Source organism: Euprymna scolopes, chromosome 6 (assembly GCF_053919585.1).
Source record: "Euprymna scolopes isolate OS-2025 chromosome 6, ASM5391958v1, whole genome shotgun sequence".
In the NCBI taxonomy this organism is placed as follows: domain Eukaryota; kingdom Metazoa; phylum Mollusca; class Cephalopoda; order Sepiida; family Sepiolidae; genus Euprymna; species Euprymna scolopes.
The window spans coordinates 75742297-75765297 of NC_136487.1; the positions used below are offsets into that span (position 1 = coordinate 75742297).

General features: G+C 35.8%; 1 protein-coding gene across 1 annotated transcript in view; it reads right to left on the reverse strand.

Moving 5' to 3' along the window:
• The window catches only part of LOC145277711 (5-oxoprolinase-like), a 150970-nt gene that overhangs the window by 91847 nt on the left and 36122 nt on the right, over window positions 1-23001 (reverse strand). The window contains exons 2-8 of the mRNA XM_080129409.1: window positions 19395-19586; window positions 17403-17528; window positions 15650-15756; window positions 10642-10757; window positions 5259-5338; window positions 3190-3242; window positions 2087-2199 (exon numbers count right to left, since the gene is read on the reverse strand). Of these exons, the coding sequence (XP_079985535.1) occupies window positions 2087-2199; window positions 3190-3242; window positions 5259-5338; window positions 10642-10757; window positions 15650-15756; window positions 17403-17528; window positions 19395-19586 (787 nt within the window). The remainder of the gene's footprint in view (window positions 1-2086; window positions 2200-3189; window positions 3243-5258; window positions 5339-10641; window positions 10758-15649; window positions 15757-17402; window positions 17529-19394; window positions 19587-23001) is intronic.

Below are 23001 nucleotides of genomic sequence, written 5' to 3' on the forward strand. Positions count from 1 at the left end.
AGGTTCTTTTCATCTGCTAAGAAATCCACTCAAACGTTGGTGTTTATAAAAATATTTATTTAAAAATTCAGTCACTGAGATAAATAATGATTAAGGTTGGAGCGTTAAACATTCAATTCTAGCAGATGGTACCCAAGTCATATGTTTTTACAACTTTTGAAATCATTACTATATACTGAATAATAATTTGATTGCAGAAATTCCCCTCTGGACCAAAGTACACTAGGTTTGTGCAAACAGATGTCACATACAAATTTCTTATGTTTAAACTATTAGCCACTATATTATGTAATTTTTGAATAGCATCTTACACACATTTATTCGCTATTTTAAAATTGTAGATTACATCCTAGGAGAACCATCATCACAGTTGCCAAGACCTATAGTGGAAATAGTTGTAATTTTTTTCCTCGTAATGAAAAGTACTCCTACCGCTTCTATTCGATACCGGGAGGTATTATGCATTTTGGGTCATATATGGGGTTTCACCCTAATTTTCTGACTCATTTATACACACAGCATAATCCCCCCCCCCCCGATTTCCAAAATAATGATTTCTCCAGTCTCGGATACCACCTAATCTTATTGGTTGAGAACTATCTTTTCATTCATTCCAGAATGTATGTCCTAATTTTTAAAAAAATGCTACAGAGATTGCAAAGCATGGCTTCCCCCTTACACAAAAGGCTATCATTTTAAATAAAATACTCTGATTACATACATATTAACACATCGAGTTTTCAGAAACACCGCCACATGCAGATAGCCATTATTGCCTTTTCCTTTTATAAAAGTAGATAACCATTTCTTTTTCTTACACTACAATTGACTAAAATTCTTTCTGTATACAGAGATTACAATATTACAAACAACTGATTACGTTAAATAAAATAATGTGAACCAAGGTTCTTTTCATCTATTAAGAAACCCACTTAGACATAGGTCTTTATAAAAATGTTTATTTAAAACGTCAGTCACAGAAAACATCAGAGAGACAGGCTACTTGTATACACACAAGGGAGAGAGAGAGAGAGAGAGAGAGAGAGAGAGAGACGGATTGCTTGCCTGGCTACACTGTGTGCTATTCTACTTTCAAAGTCACTTACTTTTTAACCTTTCATATCCATATGTCAGTAGCTCAGAGGGTAACGACGCTGGAGAGATAAATAATGATTAAGTTGGTTGTTTTATGGCATAGCAAACCTTTTCAGGTTATTTAATGCTGAATCCAATGATTTTGATGAAAGATTTTTTAATAGAATATATTTGTTATTTTCAAGTTAGTTTCTGTTCAACCCATGGTTGGGACCCTAACAGGTACTACCACTCCGGGTCAGAGTGGACCTGGGAGCAATGGCGATTAAAGGGTGGCTCCACACTCCCCAAAGCTCACTATCGGATATAGTTCAAGGTCATATTCAGGACCTAAATAATGATTAAGGTTGGCACGTTAAACGTTCTGGTTTCGATTCTAGCGGAAGGTACCGAAGTCATATGTTTTTATAACTTTTGAAATCATCACTATATCTTGGATAATAATCAATAAAGAATTAGTTCTATAATAATAAAAAAAACCCTGCATGAATTAAAATATATTTATGCACATTTTATAACAGGCAGCCTACTAGTATAATAAATGAAACCATTATTGTTCTTAACTTGTTTCAATAAAAAATAATACTTTTAGAATAAGGAATTAATTAATGGTTAATTTACATCTGAACATTAGTGTAGTTATTTCACATGGTATCACTTAGGTGAGAATGGTTACAAACAAACATATGGATATGGAAAACCGAGTTCAAATCCAGTTGAATCCATCACGTATATTGATCTACAAATAGTGTTAGATGTGATATGAATCCCTGATTTCCTCCAATAAGTAAAATAAGAAAGTGTTTAATGAATTATTTACCTTTCCCTCTTCAAATAAATAAATAAATAAAACATTGATGAAAGAAAATGGAAAAATATTTAAATAAAAATTTTGTGTCAAAAAATAAAAAGAAAAAAGAAATGAAAAAAAATAAGAAAAGCAAAAAAAAAAAAAAAGCAAAAAAAGGTTTTACAATTTTTTTTTTTTTACCTCCCATGTCAAAGCCAATCACAGGTAATTCTGTCTCTTTATGGAATGTGGTCAAGGCATATCCCACAACACCACCGGCTGGTCCGGAAAGGATGGCCCGAGAGCCATTGAATCTATAAGACAAGCATAAACATGAGTTCCATAACATAATTTCAGGTGACAAACATTAACTTAACTGTTATATACTTTTCAAGGTGTAGGTTGTTTTTTAACAACATATCAATCCTGTTATCGTCATTTAATACCATGAATAGTTATTTATCATAGATTTTTATGTGCCGATCATTGACAGTAGTATTGGATCATTTTGTTTTTTCATTTTTTTACGTTTAATGGTAGAAATATTTGGGAGGTAGATAAAAAGATTTTCATGTTTTTAAAAATTAAAGGTGGGTTCCCTCTATTGTGCTAGAAGACTACTCACACCTGAAAGTATCTTGTATTTCTATAAAGCCACCATTTGTCAATGCATGAAGTATTGTTGCCACATCTGGCCTGGTGCCTCTACCACTAGTCTCTCCCTCTTGGATAGGGTCCAAAAAAGAGTCTCCAATCTAATAGGTTCGAATTTGTCAACTAGGCTTCAAATCCTGCTCCATCACTGCAATGTATATCTCTGTGTCTGTTTTACAAGTATTTTAATGGAATGTTCTCTGATGAATTTGTTGCACTTGTGTCTCCTTGATGTACATATCCCTGACAAACTTGCTTACCAACAAAATCACACCCCTTCACTGTTGAGCTCCCTAAATGCCAGAAAGCTTTCTACTCTAATAGTTTCTTCTCTTGAACAGCTAAACTTTGGAATTCACTTCCTGTTACTTGCTTTCCTGACTGTACTGATATGCAGAAGTTTAAATGTAATGTAAACCAACATCTTGTTAATATTTCCTAGACATGTCCCAAATAGTAGCCCTTTATGTCGAAGTGGCGATATGTTTGTTAGGGGTGAACGCAAGTAAAAAAAAAAATAAAGTCTTATAACTTTTTTATGGATTGTACGGATTTTACAAACTTTACAATGATTAAAAAATAAGAAATAAAAAATGGGAGAAATTTTTTTTTTAGTTAAACTCAAAGATAAAACCTAAGTCCACACTTACTTTTCCATAGGAGTCAATCCTCCGTCTGACTGCATGAACAATGTCCGCACACCCTGGAAACAAAGAGAAAACATTAAATCATCATAGAGATACCAAACACAGTCTAAGATAATTTGGTACTTGTGCAGAATTTGAACCAGGCATAATTAACCGTCTGTTCGGCTTTGCTCAGAATATGACGTCATGCATTTGAATTTGACTGTAACCTAACGTAAGATGCCAATCAATGTGCAGCAAAGGAGCAGACGATTTTTGAGGAAAATATTGGAAAAAAATATCAACAGGACTAGTCAAGACTTTCTCAACAGTTATCTTTTAGAGTTTATGTGGAGACAGAAATTTGGTAACGATCTTTTTGTCTCCATCATATCAGGTTGGGTTTGTGAAGTTTCTTCCACATCTGCTGTCTCTTCTTGCCTCACTTTAGCATCATTTGATGTGACCGTAGAAAAATCTACCTAATCTAAAGGGCTGTCTTAATTTAACTGAATTTTTATAAAATTGGTTGCTAGCCCTACCCTACAGGAAAACCACCGTTCATAAAAAAAAAGTTTATTTTGCGTTATTCAATCAACAAAAAAACAAAAAAATGAAAAAAAAAAGTATTACATGAAAAACACATAAAAAAGTGTTTATTTTTTAAAACCTTTGTTTAAAAGTATGAAAAACACAAAAAATAATTGGTTTTCTTATTAGTTTTGTTCAAAAATAATTGATTAACCAAAAAATAATTGGTTGACGACAAAAAAACACAACTTGCTTATTTTTTTCACTTAAAAAAATCTTGTTACAGGAATAAAAAAGAAACTGTTACAATAGGTCTTTTGTTACAATGTTTCTTTTTTTCTTTTCGTTATATTTTTTATTTTGTTTTATTTTTTCTGGTGATTTAATTATATTTAAATGTTTCTTTCTTGAGTAGCCTTATTACACTTTGATAATCGTCGACGCTCAACGAAAGCCGGCAGCTGAGCAAAGCCGAGCAAGCAGTTACATCAGGTTCAAATTCTGCACAAATATCAATAATTTATCATTTTGTCTATGATATTTGATAAATACAGGTGTACATTGCTCTCAATTTCCCTTCCCTTACATCTGTACGATGCACCCGATTTCCTTTTTCCAGGCATTTTATTCGTATAGGATGATACTTAACATTATATACAAAAGAGTAAAACTAGACAAAATCACTAAAGGAAGAAAACATTACATACAAGAAGATGTGTGTTGCTTTGGTTGTAGATAAAAGTTATGTGAATAATGAAAAATGACTTACATTAGTTGGTTGTATATTCTGAGAGTCTATGCAACTGCCACCAGAAAAGGGCCAACTATTAATGTGACAAAGATTCATTCTGACTATGCTATAAAACTGAGATAGAGAAAACTTTGCTCAATATGAAAGAACTAAAATCACATAGTGTGTGAACAGGTATGGATTGAATGATATGGAAAAATTTGATGTAACAGAGTTGGTAGCTGCAGTAGCAGTTAACATGTGTAAATGATCAAATCGGCTTTGCGATGTGACATTACAGGAGAGACAAAAGAACACACATAAGCGGGGGTTAAAAGTTACATGCGGCTGAAGAAGGAGAAATAAACTGTTTAAATATTTAGAAAAAATGTGTTGTTGGAAATACCAGATATAAAGGTTTTCTTTTTCCTTTCTTCTGTTGCTATTTATCTGCTACCCCACAAGAGCATAATGTGACAAAAGGCAATCTTTAATACGAGGGAAACCATCTCCAAAAAGGAGCACTCTGGAAATAGGCAAAAATAAAAATTGCCTTAGTATAGAAGGGGTTTCCCTCCATTGACTAAGGACAAAATGACTTGAGTGTAGCATCAGAACAGATACTACATTCTGATCTTAGCTCAAAAGTCCTTGTAACAAACTGTATATGCTGGGTCTGTTAAAGTGTAATGGCACTGTTAAAAAGAAGTTGTCCAATGTTACAACATATTTTCATTCATTTCAACATTTGAAGAAACGAGCCAGGTAAGGTCTACTGAGTATGGTGCGATTATCATCTGTGCGATTTTTTCAAAATAAAATAAAAACTTACCTGGAGTTGGTTTTTGAAACCGGCAGAAAACCCAGAAACATATTTCTGGACACAAGGTGTAAGATAAGCATCCGCACAGGCTAGAAATTAAAACGGGAAAAACAAATGTGAGAACGGACAAATAAACGAGTAGTTATGAAGAACAAATGTAAAAGTAATACGTCAAATGACCTTGTGCCAGACTTGATCACAAACACACATGCATTAAAAGTAATGTGAGATTAATAACCAGTGTATTAGTCGAGTGAGGACTAGCTGGTTAGAGTTAGTAAATTGAACAAAACAATTTTAACATTTTTAGAAAAATAATAATAAAAATAATAAACCAACAAACAAATGTAATTTATTCTTTTGAACATTTCTATCTTTTATATTTTATATTTTTTTAGTCCTGCCAGCGAATCCACACGCTCAAGCAGATATGACATTAAAGACGGTCCTTGGCATTCATACATATATATACATATACACACATACGTACACATACAGACCCATAAACATACACACATGCACAACCCATACATACATACATACATACACAATCATCATCATCATCGGCGTCACTCGTGTCCGAGTAAGACTGTCCTCCGTTGTGGCTTCTGTGGGTCCTCAGGTGAGCATAGAGCCCAATCCTAGACCCAATTTGTCTTGTGCAATTTGGGCAGATAAAAGTAGTGGTGGTGGGGTGGGGTTGGGTGTGTCTGGTTGATAATCTGTCCTTTCTGTGCTTGCGTTTATCCTCAGCAGCTTGATTTAGGTCACTACTATAAAGCGTAGCACCTTCGTGGACAGCGCTCCTCCATGCCAACCTGCTCCCAGCCACGTCCTCCCATGTCTCAAGGTCCATGTGAAACCGCTTTAGATTTGCTTTGATGTTGTCCTTATACCTCATCTTTTGGCCACCCTGGGCACGCCTTCCCTCAACAAACTGAGAGTAGAAAATCTGTTTTGGGAGGCGGAGATCCGGCATTCGGACAACATGACCAGTCCATCTGAGCTGGCGTTGAGCAACAGTAGCGGTGATAGTGGGAATGTCAGCCTCACTCAGGACGCTGGTGTTGGTGCGTCGGTCCTTCCAACTTATTCTGAGAATTTTTCGGAGGCATCTTTGGTGGTACGTCTCCAGGGTTTTTACGTGCCTCCTGTATGTGGTCCAGGTCTCCGATCCATAGAGAAGAGTGGGCAGCAAGACAGCTTTGTATACCATGATTTTGGTCTTTGCCAGAAGGTCACGGTTCTCAAATACTCTCTTCCTTAGCCTTGAGAAAGCCCCACTGGCACAGCTGAGACGGTGTTGTATTTCATCATCTATGTTGGCTTTTGATGATAGGATGCTGCCTAGGTATGGGAAGTGGTCCATATTTTCCAGTCTAGCGTTGTCGATGGAGATGTTTGGGGGTGAAACTGGAGTACTGTTTGGTGGTGATTGATGGAGGATTTGGGTCTTTTTTTATATTAATTGTTAGTCCTAGCTGTTTGTACGCCCTCGTGAAGGCAATCAGTGTACACTGTAGGTCCTCTTCTGAGAGGGCTACAAGGGCGTTATCGTCTGTATACTGTAGCTCCATAATGGATATGTTCGAAATCTGTTGATGTTAAAAAGTCGCCCGTCAGTTCTGTACATAATCCGAACTCCATGGGGAAGATGTTTGTCCGTGAGATGGAGGATAGCAGTAATGAAGATGGAGAACAGGGTTGGGGCAATGACACATCCCTGTTTCACTCCCGTGTCAACCCTGAAGGGCTCTGTTTCATCTCCACTACTACTGAGGACTGTAGCTGACATATTGTCATGTAGCAGTCTCAGTACCCGAATGTACCTCTCTGGGCATCTAAACCTTGCAAGAACCAGCCAAAGGGCTTGACAGTTCACAGTCAAAGGCTTTAGTAAGGTCTATAAAAGCCATGTATAATGGTAAATTTTGCTCCCTGCACTTTTCTTGGAGTTGACGAGCAGTGAAGATCATGTCCATCGTGCCTCTATTTGGTCGAAAGCCACTTTGGGACTCGGGAAGGATGGTTTCTGCAAGGGGTGTAAGCCTGTTAGCCAAAACCCGAGCTAGGGCTTTCCCTGTTGTAGAGAGGAGAGAAATGCCCCTGTAGTTCCCACAGTTTGCCTTGTCTCCCTTCTTAAAGATGGAGACAACTAGGGCATCTCTAAGTTGTGCAGGGATTTTCTCTTGTTCCCATATTTTGAGCAGCATGGCATGGATGTGTCTGAAAAGATCAAGCCCGCCTTTCTTCAGGATTTCTGCTGGGATGCCTTATTGTTTTTCATCTTCCTAATTGCATCCCGCACCTCTTCCAGACTTGGTGGTTCTCCCATGCTCTCAATTATGGGCTGTTGTGGGAGTTTTTCAAGGGCCTCCATCTCTGGAGTGGTGTCCCTGTTCAGAAGATCCTCGTAATGCTCTTTCCATCTATTTGTTATTTCTCCCTTTCCTTTCAGCAGCGTGAGCCCATCCTTAGACCGAAGGGGGGTCAGAGAACGGTAGCTGGGGCCGTATACCACTTTTGTGGCTTCAAAGAATCGTTTGGTGTCCCCAGAGTCAGCAAACTGCTGGATCTCCTGAGCCTTCTTCATCCACCAGAGGTTCTTCAGTTTCCTGACTGTCGATTGGACAGCCGCTTTAGCCTTGGCATGGGCAGCTCTTTTAACCTTGCAATTGATGTTATTCTGCCAGGTGATAAAAGTTTGCCTCTTGATGTCTATAAGCTGTTGGATTTCGGTATCGTTTTCATCGTACCAATCCTGATGTTTCCGCTTTTTCTGCCCTAGGATGCTTATACTGGAGTCCATGATGGCAGAGGACAGCTTGTCCCAGTGCTCTTCAGCGTCATGCGGATACTGCTTGGGCAGGTCCGCGCTAAGAGCTGCCTGGAGGTGTTGTTGGTAGGTGATATCGCCCAGCTGCTCGATGTTAAGCTTTGGTCGGCTCTGTCTTTTTTGCATCCTTTGCTTCCGCATTAAATGGATAGACATGATGGAGCGAATAAGACGGTGGTCGGTCCAACGATTGTCTGTACTGGTCATTGCCTTGGTGTTCAGCACATCACAGCGGTCTTTGGCACGGACAATGACATAGTCAATGAGGTGCCTGATTTTACTTCGAGGGTGCATCCATGATGTTTTGAATGCGTTTTTTTGTCGGAAAAGTGTGTTCGTGATGATTAGGTTATGTTCTGAGCACTTTGTCAGTAGGAGTGTACCATTTGAGTTAATGTTCCCAACTCCTTCTCTTCCAAGCGTTCCTCTCCAGTGCTGATGGTCTCGTCCCACTCTGGCATTGAAGTCCCCAAGTAGGATTATCTTGTCCCCCTTGGGGACCCCGGATAAAATGGTGTCAAGGTCAGCATAAAAGGTCTCCTTTATTTCATCATGTGCATCAAGTGTTGGAGCATACGCACTAATCACAGTGGCCATTTGGCTGCCCGCAAGCATCAGGCGCATGGTCATTAGGCATTCGTTGATGCCCACAGGGGGCTCATTGAGGTGGCGGATGAGGCTGTTCTTTATAGCAAAACCCATGCCATGGATACGTGGCTCCTCTGCAGGCCTTCCTTTCCAAAAGAAGGTGTACCTGCCTTTCTCCTCCCTCAGCTGCCCGTCGTCAGCCAGTCGGGATTCAGAGAGCGCAGCTATGTCAATCTGGAACCTCCTTAGCTCTCTTGAGATAATGGCAGTTCTTCTTTCGGGTCGATCACTTGTTTTGTTGTCCATGAGGGTCCTCACATTCCAGGTTCCAAAATATAAGCGTAAGTTTTCTTTCTTTTTCCGACCGCGTGGTGGTGATCCATCTGGATGCGGTAGTCCAGACGGGTTTTTTTGAGGCAAGCTATTTTTAGGAGTACCTTTTCTAACCCCCCTCCCCTACTGGGGTGAGCAGAGTGGATCCTAAACAGGGCTGCTCAGTCATGGATGCAGCTGCCGAAAAACTCTTTCTGCCTCGGTCCGTGAGGTTAGCGACTGAATCTGGCACCCACCGCCTATGTGCCAGGTTGCAGCTAGGAGCTGCCAGACTACACTGTCCTGCTCCCGTCACCACTTCCTGATCGCCACAGGACTTTTTCTATCAGGGAATTAAGGGAGAGCTCTCTCTGCCTCAGTCCGAGAGCTTAATGACTAAAACTGTCACAAGACTTTTCCATCCATGATGTAGAGTAGGATGTGTTCCCTTTCGGGAGAATGCCTGCGCGTGATGCCTTCTAACGTGGGGAGACTGATGCGCCTGCAGCCACCACACGGCCCCTTGGCAGAGGAGGGCCTGATTCCAATGGCATGGAGAACCACGACGACTGGAGACTCTTCTGTTGCAGCCTTCTTCCGCCTTCAGTGCCGTTGTGTCATTATTGTCATCATCCGCCGCATCAGCCGTTGAGGTCTTTTGGATCACTCTTTGTCTGGAACCTCCCCTTCAACCTTACCGCCATGGGTGGCCCTACCAGGAGCATACATATATGTGCATAAATACATATATACATACATACGCACAAATATATATATATACATATACGAACACACATAAACATATATACACAATAAATAAATAAAACTATATACACACATACATATATACATACATATATAAATAGATACATATATTAACATACATACATACATACATACATATATAAATAGATACATATATTAACATACATACATACATACATACATACATACATATATAGAATGATGGCAGATCAATTATTACATGCTTGTTTTTTGTAATTTTTTTTTTTTTTTTTTTTTTTATTAAATCAGAGATTTGCTTCACCCATAGGGGTTGCTTTAACACCCCACACACATCGAAATATACACATACACATACAAGCATGCATACAAACAGATGCACGCAAACATACATACGAAAGAACCCACACAAACACACATGACAACATGCATATACACATACATGCATACATACACGCATGTACGTACAAATGCACACACATATACACGTACATGTGGAATATACATGACGGAGCTTTTATGATGACGATGATGATGGTTGTTACGAATATGTGAATTCAACATGAATAAAAGAGTAAAACAATCCAAAAATACATAGCACACAGAATAAACAAACGTTCGCTTCGCCGGTTGCACAGTTTTTAAAATGAAAACGCGTTCATAACGGCACAAATCCTCAACATTCATGACGACGATGATGATGGGTGTTACGAATAGGTGAATTCAACATGAATAACAGAGTAAAACAATCCAAAAATACATAGCACATAGATACATACATTTAAACAGACAGGTGAGATTTATATAATAGATGGTTGAAGATAGTGCGGCCAATTCAAAGAAAGTTATGACAAACGTTCAGTTAATTCCTTTCATAACAGTAAAAATATTATAAAATGGTTAATATCTTACCTGTGTACCCTCTAGGGACTATCTTGACCATTGGAATCACCTGTGCCGACAGAGATATATGAGTGAAGCCCATTTCTTCGGCTAATTGCTTTACATGGTTTTCATGTTCTGGGTAGCTAAAATTAACAGAAATTATATTATTACTAGCAGAGAGTCCCAACGTTTCCTGGCATTGAATGATGATCAACACGTGTTTCACACTCTCATATCTTTATTGTCATCGAAATTGGTGAAATTGTCCATTTTTCGATCAAATCAATTGATTGCCTGATCTAGTTGGGGACCCATCATGGTGCATCGGAAATTAGCTTTACATACCTCCTTGCAGTGGCTTAACCTATGTTTGCACTGTAGAGAACCTACTGTTGATTTTATAAAATTATTTTTATGTACTAGCGGTTGGCCGCGTCGGCACACACAACTCCGAGTCAAACACAAAATTGAGTACACTCAACCTCGTCTGACCAATAACGCTTACCTTGTGAACTCGGAGTATGGGAAATATATGATTGAAACACGGTAGTGTTTGAATCATATATAGGGAAAGAGAGAGAATGATCCACAAACAGATTATTTCCCGTAGCATGACTCTTCAATGTGGCTAGATTAGCACATGACTTAAGCCAGGATTGAACCTACAATCATTTAGTTGATTGTTGGCAAGTTTAATCACTTGACAATGAGGTGGGTGCTGTAGGCAATCGATATCTCAATGCTTTATATGAACATTGTCAGCCACTAAACAATGCTCCATTTTTTTTGTGACGTCAAATTGTACATAAATCCAACAAAATAAAATATAAAGAGATAATTACTGACTTGCTTCATTAAAATTAATTTCTATAGAGTCAGTATTGAAAACCCAACTCCTGCAAAGATTGCTGACCCTCTGACGTCTGCTAGTTTGATTAACTGTGATCATAAAATGTATATGTCTGGATAAATTGAAGATGAAGTTGAAGATGATTACATCTCACTTATCCGCTCTTTGGAAGGTCTTCTTTTTGATCCTTCTGGGAGACTAGCCACCCTCCTCACCAAACAAGTCTGGTGGGGGGAACTAGTTTAGTCGCCGGTGACCCAACCATGAGACAGGTAGTACTGGGTTATATAGTACCACTAGCACATAATTTTTTTTTGGTGAGGGAGGGGGTCAACGACTAACTAGCACCATATATATATATATATATATATATATATAAAATGTTATGTCTCTGTCATGATGTGCCAGCAGTTTTGTCCTCTTTGCTAATACCACCTGATAATTACTGACACGCTGTGTTAAAATTAATTTCTATAAAAATAGCAGACACCCGACTCTAGAGTCAGTATTAAAACCCAAACTCTTACAAAGATTGCTGACCCTCTGACGTCTGCTGGTTTGATTAATTGTGGTCATAAAATATATATATCTGGATAATGAGGTAATTACATCTCACTCCTCTACCGACTGTGTTTTTCATGATTCCTACTACAATTGGAAGGCAAGGCCTGTGTGTGATACACAAGTTATAGGAAGTGAAGTAAGGTCACTTCCACTTCCTGTTTAACCAGTCCTTTTACTGCTGGCTTTCATCCAAGTTAGATGCATTCTTGATGATTGATGTAGAGACTGTTGGAAAATATGACTCAACTCCAACCTCTTCCTCAGATACTTTAAACAATCATGGTTACCTATTACCTAAACACGTGAACCAACAAAAGATGTTGTTTGGATGATTCGGACTTTTGAATGCTTAAGTTTATATGACTTCCAACCTTCTTCAGATGTATCTTGTCAAACTTGAGAATCTGTACAGGATTTTGAACGGAATTCGTTATTCAATCAATGGGTGTAGCTTACTTTCATTCCATCTCAAGTAATTCATAATTGTATTCTTAATATCATCTACACTCAGGATTTAACCTTCAACCTCCAAAAGTTCCAGTATCGAAGTGTTGAATGAGGTTGAAGGCGGCTACATTGAATAGATGTCAGCTCTACTACATAATCAAGTTACCTGAATTGATTTTTTTCAATAAAAGTTTTAAAATAAAGTTGTAGTGTTGTTTTCTATAGGACAATACTCTGTAACTCAGATTTACTCGGAGCTGGAAGGCTGGTAATAAAATTATTGTTTTGTATTGTAGTTCTTATAATAAAAAAATGATCGCTGCATTGTTAACCAACATGGGCAGTAAGATCGTAAAGATTGAAAGACAGGAATTAAGATACACCCAACTAATGAGAAGGATGTAGCAAATACACTTGTCAAATGCCGGGAAACGACAAAAGGAGCACAAGTGTGACCAGTTTCAGAATGAGGACGTGGACATTTCAGAAAAGTAGTAATCAAGGATAAAACAATTACTCTCGGCTAATCAGAATGTAGTGATCAACGGCTGAAAAACTGTCATTTACAACTGATTATTACTTAGCATTTTTATTAGTTATGCCAAGATTTCTTTGCAGATAAATTCTAATATAAATTTAGGATATATATATTCTTGTTTTAGATGTGCAGCTTCACTACTTATCACCTACTTATAGCATCAGGAAGATGAGAACAGTAGTCTGGATGATTGAAATCATCAATCCTTATCTAAAAAAAAAAATTCAGAAACAAAATTTATTGTTTTGTCTCTTGAAAACATTTGTTTCAGTTCATGTGCAGTCCTAGTCCAATGGTTGGTTGAAAGAACCAAACCACTACTAGATTATCAGAAATCAGAGGACGAGGAGGAGGGGAAGCTGATGATGATGGTAATCATCATCAGCATCATATTAACCAGACAAAAGTCAAGTCAAACATCACAGTGTTATTTTTCATCAATGTAATTAAGTCACCATTTTATTAGACAATGACCTTCTCAACTCTCTACTTCCTCTTTCTCACAGAAGAGATGTTGAGAGAGTTTCTGCTCTATCACTACTTTCATAGTAGGTGCTCGACTGAGCTTCAATCTACAGCCCCCACCATTGTAGAGTGTTCACAGCAAATACTCATCTGACTACAATAACTGCCAACAATGTCCTTTACTCTCTGTGTCTAAAACTAAACAAAAATTCCATTGGCAAAGTTTCTTTTCTAGATCTGTCCGTCTGTAGAATACAATATCGACTGACTACAAGATGGTTGTTTTTCAAATCAAATGTACATAATCTCACCATCCCCATAAATAATTTAGCCCTACCCAAGTTCAACTTTTATTTATCATGCTGTCACACCATCTACCCAACACTTATTAACACTTATCCTAACATGGCCTCTGAGCCTTGATCAGTAGTGACAACTCACATCTCCAAAGTGAAAAAAAAATGCAAACAAAAGAAACTTAGCTTTTGCTACAATTAGAAAAGGAAAAGAAAAATGAAGATAAGGGTGCATTTAATAAATCCAAATCATCTTTCATTTTTTTACATCTTTTTTACTAGCCTGGGTGTCCGGCATTGCCCAGGTGTTTGGAGGTGTGTGTTGAGCAAAAAAAAAAAAGTGGTAGCAGGCAGGCAGGCAGGCTCGAACCAGTATCGCGAAGGAGGAAAAGAACATGAAAAAAAAAACACCCAAAAAACGTGACATCTTTGCTGTTATGTCTATCATCAAAATTAAGGCTAGTCACTTAAAAAGGGGTTGACTTTTCGAAAATATCAGCGAAAAAAGCGACCCCTCCCTGTAGAAAAGGTGAAGGAATTAATGTTTTTAGCCAATTTTTCAATATTTGTCGTCCGAAGGGTTGAGCTTCAAAACAATGCCAATCTTGTGAAAATCTGTCGCTTTCGTCGAAAGTTTTAGGCAGACATACAAACATACATATATACGTGTATACATTTAAGAAGACAGGTGAGATTTATATAATGGGGGGGGGGGTACCTGACGTTGCCCGAGTGCTTGTAGGTGTGTGTGTTTGGGGTGGGGAAATAATAAAGAACAAAAAGGAAACTTAACCCTGTTTAAATATATATAAAAAAAAGCGATTTTAAAAATGGAAAAAATAAATAAAGGGTTGGTGACAGGTCGGCTCAAACCCAGAGCCTTGAGGCCCATAGGCTGAGCCTGAACACCTGCGCTACAGCGGCAGTCAATGTAAGAGCAATTAAAAAGTGAATTTCAAACATCACGCTAATCCGCAGTTTTTAATGAGGTCAAATCGTTTTACTGTGGGATAGTTGACGGTGACATTTACATCCGGTTCGAATCCAGTTTCGTTTTTTTTATACTGAAAAGTGAAAGCAACATGCGGCGATTTGAATATGTGGAATATTTATCTTCTCAAAGTCAGGTAAATTAAATAGACAGGCGACCCCTGTTGTTAACTCGTACATATTATAATTTAGACGTGATATAAAAAGTTTTAAGAAGGAATGAGCCGACCGAGAAGTCCAGCGAAAAAAGCCTTTTACAGACATACACAAAAGCGACCATACATACATACATCTATATTTATAGATAACCTGTATTTATCATGGCAGTGCTAAAGGATCTTTACTTAATGCTCCCCTGAAATAATAGATACATACTGGTTGCATCCATCATCTATCTTATCTTTATGCCACACAACTCAGCCAGGTACTTTGTTCTCTAAGCACCAAAGCCAACATAGTCTAGGCTATTTCTGAAATAGCTTTTTCCATGCTGTCTGTTGTATGGTGCTGGTACCTGTGCAGTTCTAGGAAATCCGCTCTCCCAGGCTTTGCCTTCTTCCTTTGAGAAGTGGTTATTTAATTGTTATTTGCTTGAGGTGTCCCTACCTGAAAATGCCAACAAAGTTGCTCACGCAGTTTTTGCAGGCTAGAGTTTTCTTCCTCTAGGATGCTGGCTTCTCAAATTTCACTTTCCAATCCTTGTTTTAGATTATCTCGCGGTGGTAGAGAGATGAATAGCTTTCAGATGATCAATTTAAAAATTAAACAAATTTAGTAGATGACAAAGTTCAAACTTAATTTGTAAAACTAGGCCTCAAGCTAATCTGATCGTGCAATGCGTTTGCTCACCACAAAAAGAAATGAAAGATTTTAAAAATGACTTACGTGAATGAATGCATAAGAACAACTGCAAGACTACGGATGCCACGATTGTAAACCCCTTGAAGATCATTTCGTAATCGTTGTAAATTTACTGGTTGGTGTCTATGCAGCTGGAGAAAAAAGAGAAAATATTAACATTTCTTTTATTATTTTATTCCTTAGAATGATTAAGGTAAATACATAGCCATTTTGATCTATGATGGCCATATTGTAATCTGGTAGAATTCTGCATTGCTTTTTGGGGCTGATTATGAGAAAAAAAGTAATGAAATTTCAAATTCAATTCTTGTATCACCATTTAAACTATTTAACTATTGTTGAGTTATTTTGTTATAGTCATCTAACGTACTTCCTAACTTCTGACCTCTCTTAAAGTAGCTCCATATGCTTCAATGGCAATATGACTTGTAGCTAACATACTAACTTTCGGCATAGCGCTACCAGAAAAAGTGACAAGGCAAATCAGTTTCTTCTCTCATGCTTATATCTCCCCTATGCATGTACTCTTTTTTTTTTATTATGCGTTTTTCCAATCTTTTTTATTTTTATACTTTCATAGACATATATTTATTATATAAATTCAACTAAAAAACTTTTATTTTTAAAATTAAAAAAAACAAAACTTATTTTTATAATTTCATAAACATATTTCAAATAAAATATAAACCTTTAAAATTTGGTTTTTAAAAGTGTAAATAAAAACTAATTGTGTTATTTTTATCTGTATAATTTTGTTAAGTTTTATTGCATACTTTTCAATAATGTCCTTTTCTTATATTTCATTTCAATAAATCATTTCACAATAGAAATAATGAAGAACAGTAAAAGTGAAGGAACTGATTTGCCTTCTGGTAGTGCTATGCCGGAAGTGAGGAAGTACATTAGCTGACTATAACCAGTTATTCATATTATTTGGATCATTCAAACTACTGCTCTCATCTGGAGTGTTATTTTCACAATGTTGCAATGATGTAACCTCTGAGCTTCTTAGGTGTATCTTGTCAAACTTTAAAATCTTTCAAATTTGAGAATGAAACCCTTTATTTAATCCACAATAATGTTTTTAGATGTATAATCGTACTATTTATCTCTATACATCACTACAAATTAGTGTGTGTGTATATATATATATATATATATATATATATATAGGATAGCTTGTGTGTTATTTATTTATTTAGTGTGTCACGCTTACATTTATGTTTAATTGTTATGGACTTCCATTTCTTGTTATAATTTTATTAAGAATTCTTCATAAGTTTTGGTTTCGGTTATAGCTGATGGCACTTAAGTCATCTATTCTTTTTCATAAATAATTTTACCAAAAATTCTCCATTAGTTTTGGCTTCAGTTTTGATTATAGCTGATGGCATTCCAGTAATCTATTTTTTTATAAATAATTTTATCAAGAATTCTTCATAAGTTTTGGTTTCGGATATAGCTGATGGAATCAAGTTATATATATATATTTCATAAGTTTTTGTTTTTGTTTTGATTCCCTTTGAATCATTTTATTTATCTGCATAGCACCAACCAGAACTAAACACTCTGATACCAACAGATAACCGCAACTCAATGATCAGGCCTTCAGAAGTTATGGCAATGCCAACTATGGAGCGATTCAAAGCTTCCGAATTAGGAACTCACTAATCGCATATAATAAGTCATTCAGAAGAAATATTTTTTCATGATTAACTATATAATGCTTTGATGTCATAAAATCAAACAGACAAACATTATGTTAGTTCCAACATACCTTCTCTCCTGTCGTTCCGGTAACCACTTGAGAGTTCAAACCCATTTGACATTTATCTTGTTTCAATAACAAACGCTCATCTACCTCGATGACCTCTTCATAAAGAACTTCTGGGGTAACAATCTCCTGGTAAAAAATAGATAAGAATCAAAACATTATCACACACACACACACATATATATATATAGGGTGGAGCGATAAAATTGTCACCCTACAAAAGACGACATGATTCCAATTCCATTTGATTAAAACTGGTTTTCTTTTTTTGTTGCAGACCATCTACTAGTTGGCCAGTTTTGTACAAATCCCAAGAGCAATAGGCGCCTTCTATCATGCCTGAAAGTGGCACAATGTTCAACGAGCAAGATCAAGATGTGCTGTTGTACAACTCATGCTCCAAGTTATGACAACAGAACCATTGCCAGCACCCTCACAATGCATCGCTGGATTGCCACAAATAACAAAGGCATGTCTAGGTGATGAAAATAAACTTTCCTGCCATAGTTATGATCTTTGGTGTGGTTTCAAGCGAGGGCCACATCATGCCACCTCACATCTTCAAAGTCAGCTTGAAAGTCAACACCAAAGTGTACCTGGATGTGTTGAAGAGTGTTATGATCCCCTGGTGTAATCAGATGGCCACTACAACTTTGTAACCTTATCTCACTGCCTCCCCCTCCTCCCAAGACCTGAACCTGCTGGACTACATATATATATATATGAAAATCGAGACATTCATTGAATAAAAAAAATGTATCAAAATATAATTTTAATGAATCAATATAATTTCTTTTAAATGGATGATTTAATGTATCAAAATATAATTTTAGTTGTTTGTCAATGTAACAAAATAGAATTTTAAAAACATGAAATATTTATAGAGGTTTAATAATAATTATTTTTTACAGAAAGATTGTTTCTTTTTTCCACAGTAAGATATAAACATATCAAAATATAATTTTTGTTTGTTAATGTAGCAAAATATAATTTTAATATAAACGTTTTTATTTATTTATTTATAAAAATTTACAGAAATTTTTTAATAATATTGTTCGTTTTTTTTTTCAATGAGTGATTTTCATTGAAACCATTTTGAGTATAGTGTTTTTTCACAGTTACAAGAGATAGAGTTCCTTTATTTGTTCAAAAACCCCTTCCAAGAGATTGTCTTTGGACAAACTTTTAGAAAGAAACGAGTTATTGACCCCTATCCGGCTGACACACGCCCTCTATCGGCTGTTCTTGAAACTAAAATACACACATTCGCCTCATGTCACTGTCATACAGAAGTGCCAGAATGTCAAATGAGAAATAAGAGTGCTACTTGCTATGAATGTCTAAATTAATAGATAGTGAGTGTGGGTAGGGGGTGAAAAAAAGTTTTACGTCCGTTCGCTGTTTTATTTGTTTTGTTTTTTCCGATTTTTAAAAAATTTTTAAACAGGGTTATTAATTCACTTATTCTTTGCCCTACCCCCCCCCCCCTATATACACATCTCCAAACACCCGGGCATCACCGTCCTTTTTTTTTGAGAAGGGGGTTTGTTTTTCCGATTCTTTTAAAGAAGTTTTACGTTCGTTGGCTGTTATTTTTGTTTGGGTTTTTCCAATTTTTTTAAGAAGTTCTTTACCCTCCCCCCTACACACACACACACACCTCCAAACACCCCGGGCAACGCCGGGTACCCCCACTAGTGTTATAGAAAACTAGAAATGAAACACTTATTTGTCCTAACATTTTTGGAAGTATCTTTCTCTCACTGGCTGGCACACAATTGAAGACTTGAAAAACACAAAAGGAATTTTCATTGCTTAATTTATTTGATGTTACTTATGTTACTTATTATTAAAAAAGAAGTAGAAGAAGACAATGAAGAGAAAAGATAATAAACTGCTGTGACCAAAAGAACGGAACTCAAGTTGTTTATATGATAAGTCTGTGTGTGTGGATCGAAGAATTGGCCCCCTTAATTCTACACCAATTCAACTTACCAGATCAAATATCTTCGGTCGGGATTGGTTACCAATATAAAGCAAGTCTTTGAATCCTTTTGTGATAAGCAAGGCCATTCTTTCACCCGTCCTTTCCAGCAAGGCATTCGTGGCAACCGTTGTACCCATCCGAATCCAGTCAATACAGCTAGTGTCCAATGGCTGATCAGCAGGTACAGGACGACCTGTTTCCTGAAAGCAGACAGCATAAGAAACATCAACTGGATTACATAACTTATATAAAAAAGGAAAAAACAATATTTTAATGATGGCTTTGTCAAAAAAAAAAAAAAAAGTTAAAAGATGACACTTTGTTTATTCTTCTTGTCTCACTCTTGATAAAGCTACTGACATATGATGAAACTTTGATAATTTTTTTTATATACTTTTGCATTCTTTAAGATTAATTTAACAAATATATATCTATAAAAGTGAACATGTCTGTGTGTCTGTGTACATTTCCCTACGCAATAACTCTGTCAATTTTTGGTTTACAGACTCGAAATTTGATATACAGGGTACTAAAATGTGGTAAAATTTATGTTATCGGTTTTCGGCCAGAAATTTGACTGTTAAGGGGTCAATATTCAACGATTTGACCTTTGAGAACTCTACCAAACTCATCCGACAATTTTGGGTCTAAACACTTGAAATTTTAGAAAGTTTTCTTGGACATGGATCTAACTTAATAACTTGATTTGAGCCCAAAACAATAAATTTTAAGAGGTCATAATAGGAGTCAAACTTTAAAAAATTGACCCTTTTTTTTTCTTTGCTCAGCATACACCTCAAAACACCCGGGCAACGCTGGGCTGAAATGCTAGTATATATACATATATTATATATATACACACACAGGAGGTCTTATAAAACCTTCTGAATATAGAGTGAAATGGAATAGCTTTGAATACATGTTTGCAAATGTTCAAATTGATGACATTATTGACCAGATATGCAGATTTGCAAATATCATGAAACATGTCATTTCAGTAGATTTATTTTTTAGACATCCTGCCTATATATCTCTACTATATATAAAAGTCATTTTATGTGTGTGTGTGTGTGTGCGCGATTTAAAAAATATGGCACAATCACGTTGACACATTGTTTCTCGTCAGATCACCAAAATTAAGCAATGTTGAGCCTACCTAGTACCAGATGGGTGACCATTTGGGAAGGCGAGGTGCTGTATATACCGCAAGGTAAAAATACCAGGTTGGGAAACTGGCATGGTCTATCCTTCTCTCGACGGTAGATGGGCCTCTCTTAAGTCATGGTAGGCAGCAGATCTAGTTATGGCGTCACAATAAAAATATCCTTGATAGCCGTGGCGAAGCATCAAGTATTTCCAACCATTAGAAAAAACGTGGAATTTGTTCATGTTTCACCTGCGCTTACTAGCATTGAATGAAAATTATTTTTTGTGGGAGTTCATTCCTCATAGATTCTGAAATGGCTGAGCCTATCTTTTGCAAATTTTACACAAAGCTAATTTATATGTCTGGCAGTGTTCTTAGATATGATTTATTTCAGAAATTCATCTGATAAGTATTGAAAAAATCCAATCTTAAAAATAGCTTTTCTCTCTTATAGATAAAAAAAGAATAATTTTAACAGGGGGAATATTTTGCGTTACACTAGCAAAGGTAGATAATAAAATCTCAGCAAATCATTTCTTAAAAAATAGTTTTATTATAATCTGGAGATATAGCTTAGTGATAGACCGTTCGACTACAGATCAAATGATCCCCTGTTCAAGCCCGGATGTACCTCGCCATTTTATTTTAATTTTTTCTTATTAATGAGTTCAATTTATGATAAAAGAAAAGGTACCACTTAAAATCGCTGCAAATCATTTCTTCATTTGCATATTTTAAAACTAAACATTAATCAGAAGTGACTTTTTCAGGGCATACATCGTCAAGCCCAAATAACGTGATATTGTAAACAAACGTAGCCAGAATTTGATGAACGACATTATCAATAGAGGATTGATTTTATCATAATACATACGCAATCTGTATAAATTAAAATATCATGTTTAAGCGTAGTGCATGATCAGGCAATGCCAGGCTGCCAGCTAGTGTGTAGCTATATATATATATATATATATATATATATATATATATACACTTTAAAGGAGATGTGCTTACATTGAAAACTCATGGGTTAAGGACATTAAATTAAACTTTGTATTCTTTGATTCAAGCAATAAATTTGGAATTTTATTTGAAAATTGATCCTTTTAAATGAAATTTAAACATATAAACTAGAACCTATATATATATTTATTTATATATATAAAAGCACTCCTTTAAAAATCCTTTCTTGAGAAACCAGACTGCTTTAGATAAACATATTTAGCGACTCAATGATAGAAATACTCTCTTCGATCTAAAATGGAAGATAATAGGATCACATAAAGCATATGTGTCGGGGGACAGATTCTGTGCACTTTGTAGATATGAAGCCCTTAAGATTTTAAAATATAATAAAAATAAAACCATTCTCTTAAATCAAAAAGATGAAATTCTTTCGGGATGCATTCATGAATGTTGGTTTAGTTTCGACAAATTTAAGCCACCAGAAATCATAACATTTTTTTTTATTATTACTAATCTATCTTAAAATTTATAATTTATAAATTAATAACTATTATTATTATAGTTTTTTATCATTATTATTATTATTATTATCTTATCTAATATTTTTCACCATTATTTTCTATTTTATTATCTATTTCACTTTAAATTTATATGTTCCTATTTTCATTAATGTAAGTTCTATAAATATTATAATTGCTATTAAAAATATTATTTTTATTTAATTGCTACCAATAAGACTCATTTATTATATAAAAAATAAAACTTATAACTAATTAGTGGTTATCTACCTTTGAACAGTTAAATTCTTGATTTTTCTGGCTGAATATAATTATCTCCCTTTGTAATTCAAATATTTTAAGTGGATTTCAAATTTAGCGTTACTAACGAGTTCAAACTGGTAATATTATTCCATTGGCGTTTCCTTCGAAAGTTTATTTATATCAACATTTTCAAACATTCATAAACTACATTTACCATCCAAATAAATGCTTTGACGATGATACTTACGACTTTTAGAAGGCAAACCATTTAAAGGTATATATATTTTTGTTAAAATTCTTTATAAAAATATCATCTCTTAATCTTACCCATCAACCCCATTTTCTTTTATTTTATTTTAATTTCATTTTATCTTACTTTGTTTTTCAACATCAAAAATGTAACCATTTTCCTTTATATTTTAAATATTTTCCAGATACATCTGCCTTACTTAAAAAATGCTAGTTTTATTTTTGGTCTCTTTAAAAATGCTCACCCAATATTTTTGCTCATGAGGAGACTTTGTTTCAAAAAACTATATGATAAAATTATTATCGAAGGCTTATTGTCTATCTCAATAAAAACATTGTTTCCGAAACGATCGTACAATTTATTGATTTGTTTGTTCTTCCTTATGAAACCGAGTTTTAATTATAAATTATCAATCATCTTACTCTAGGACTAGGATATATATGCCTATCGAGATTATATATCTGCATTGCAACGAGCACTGTTTTATTTTA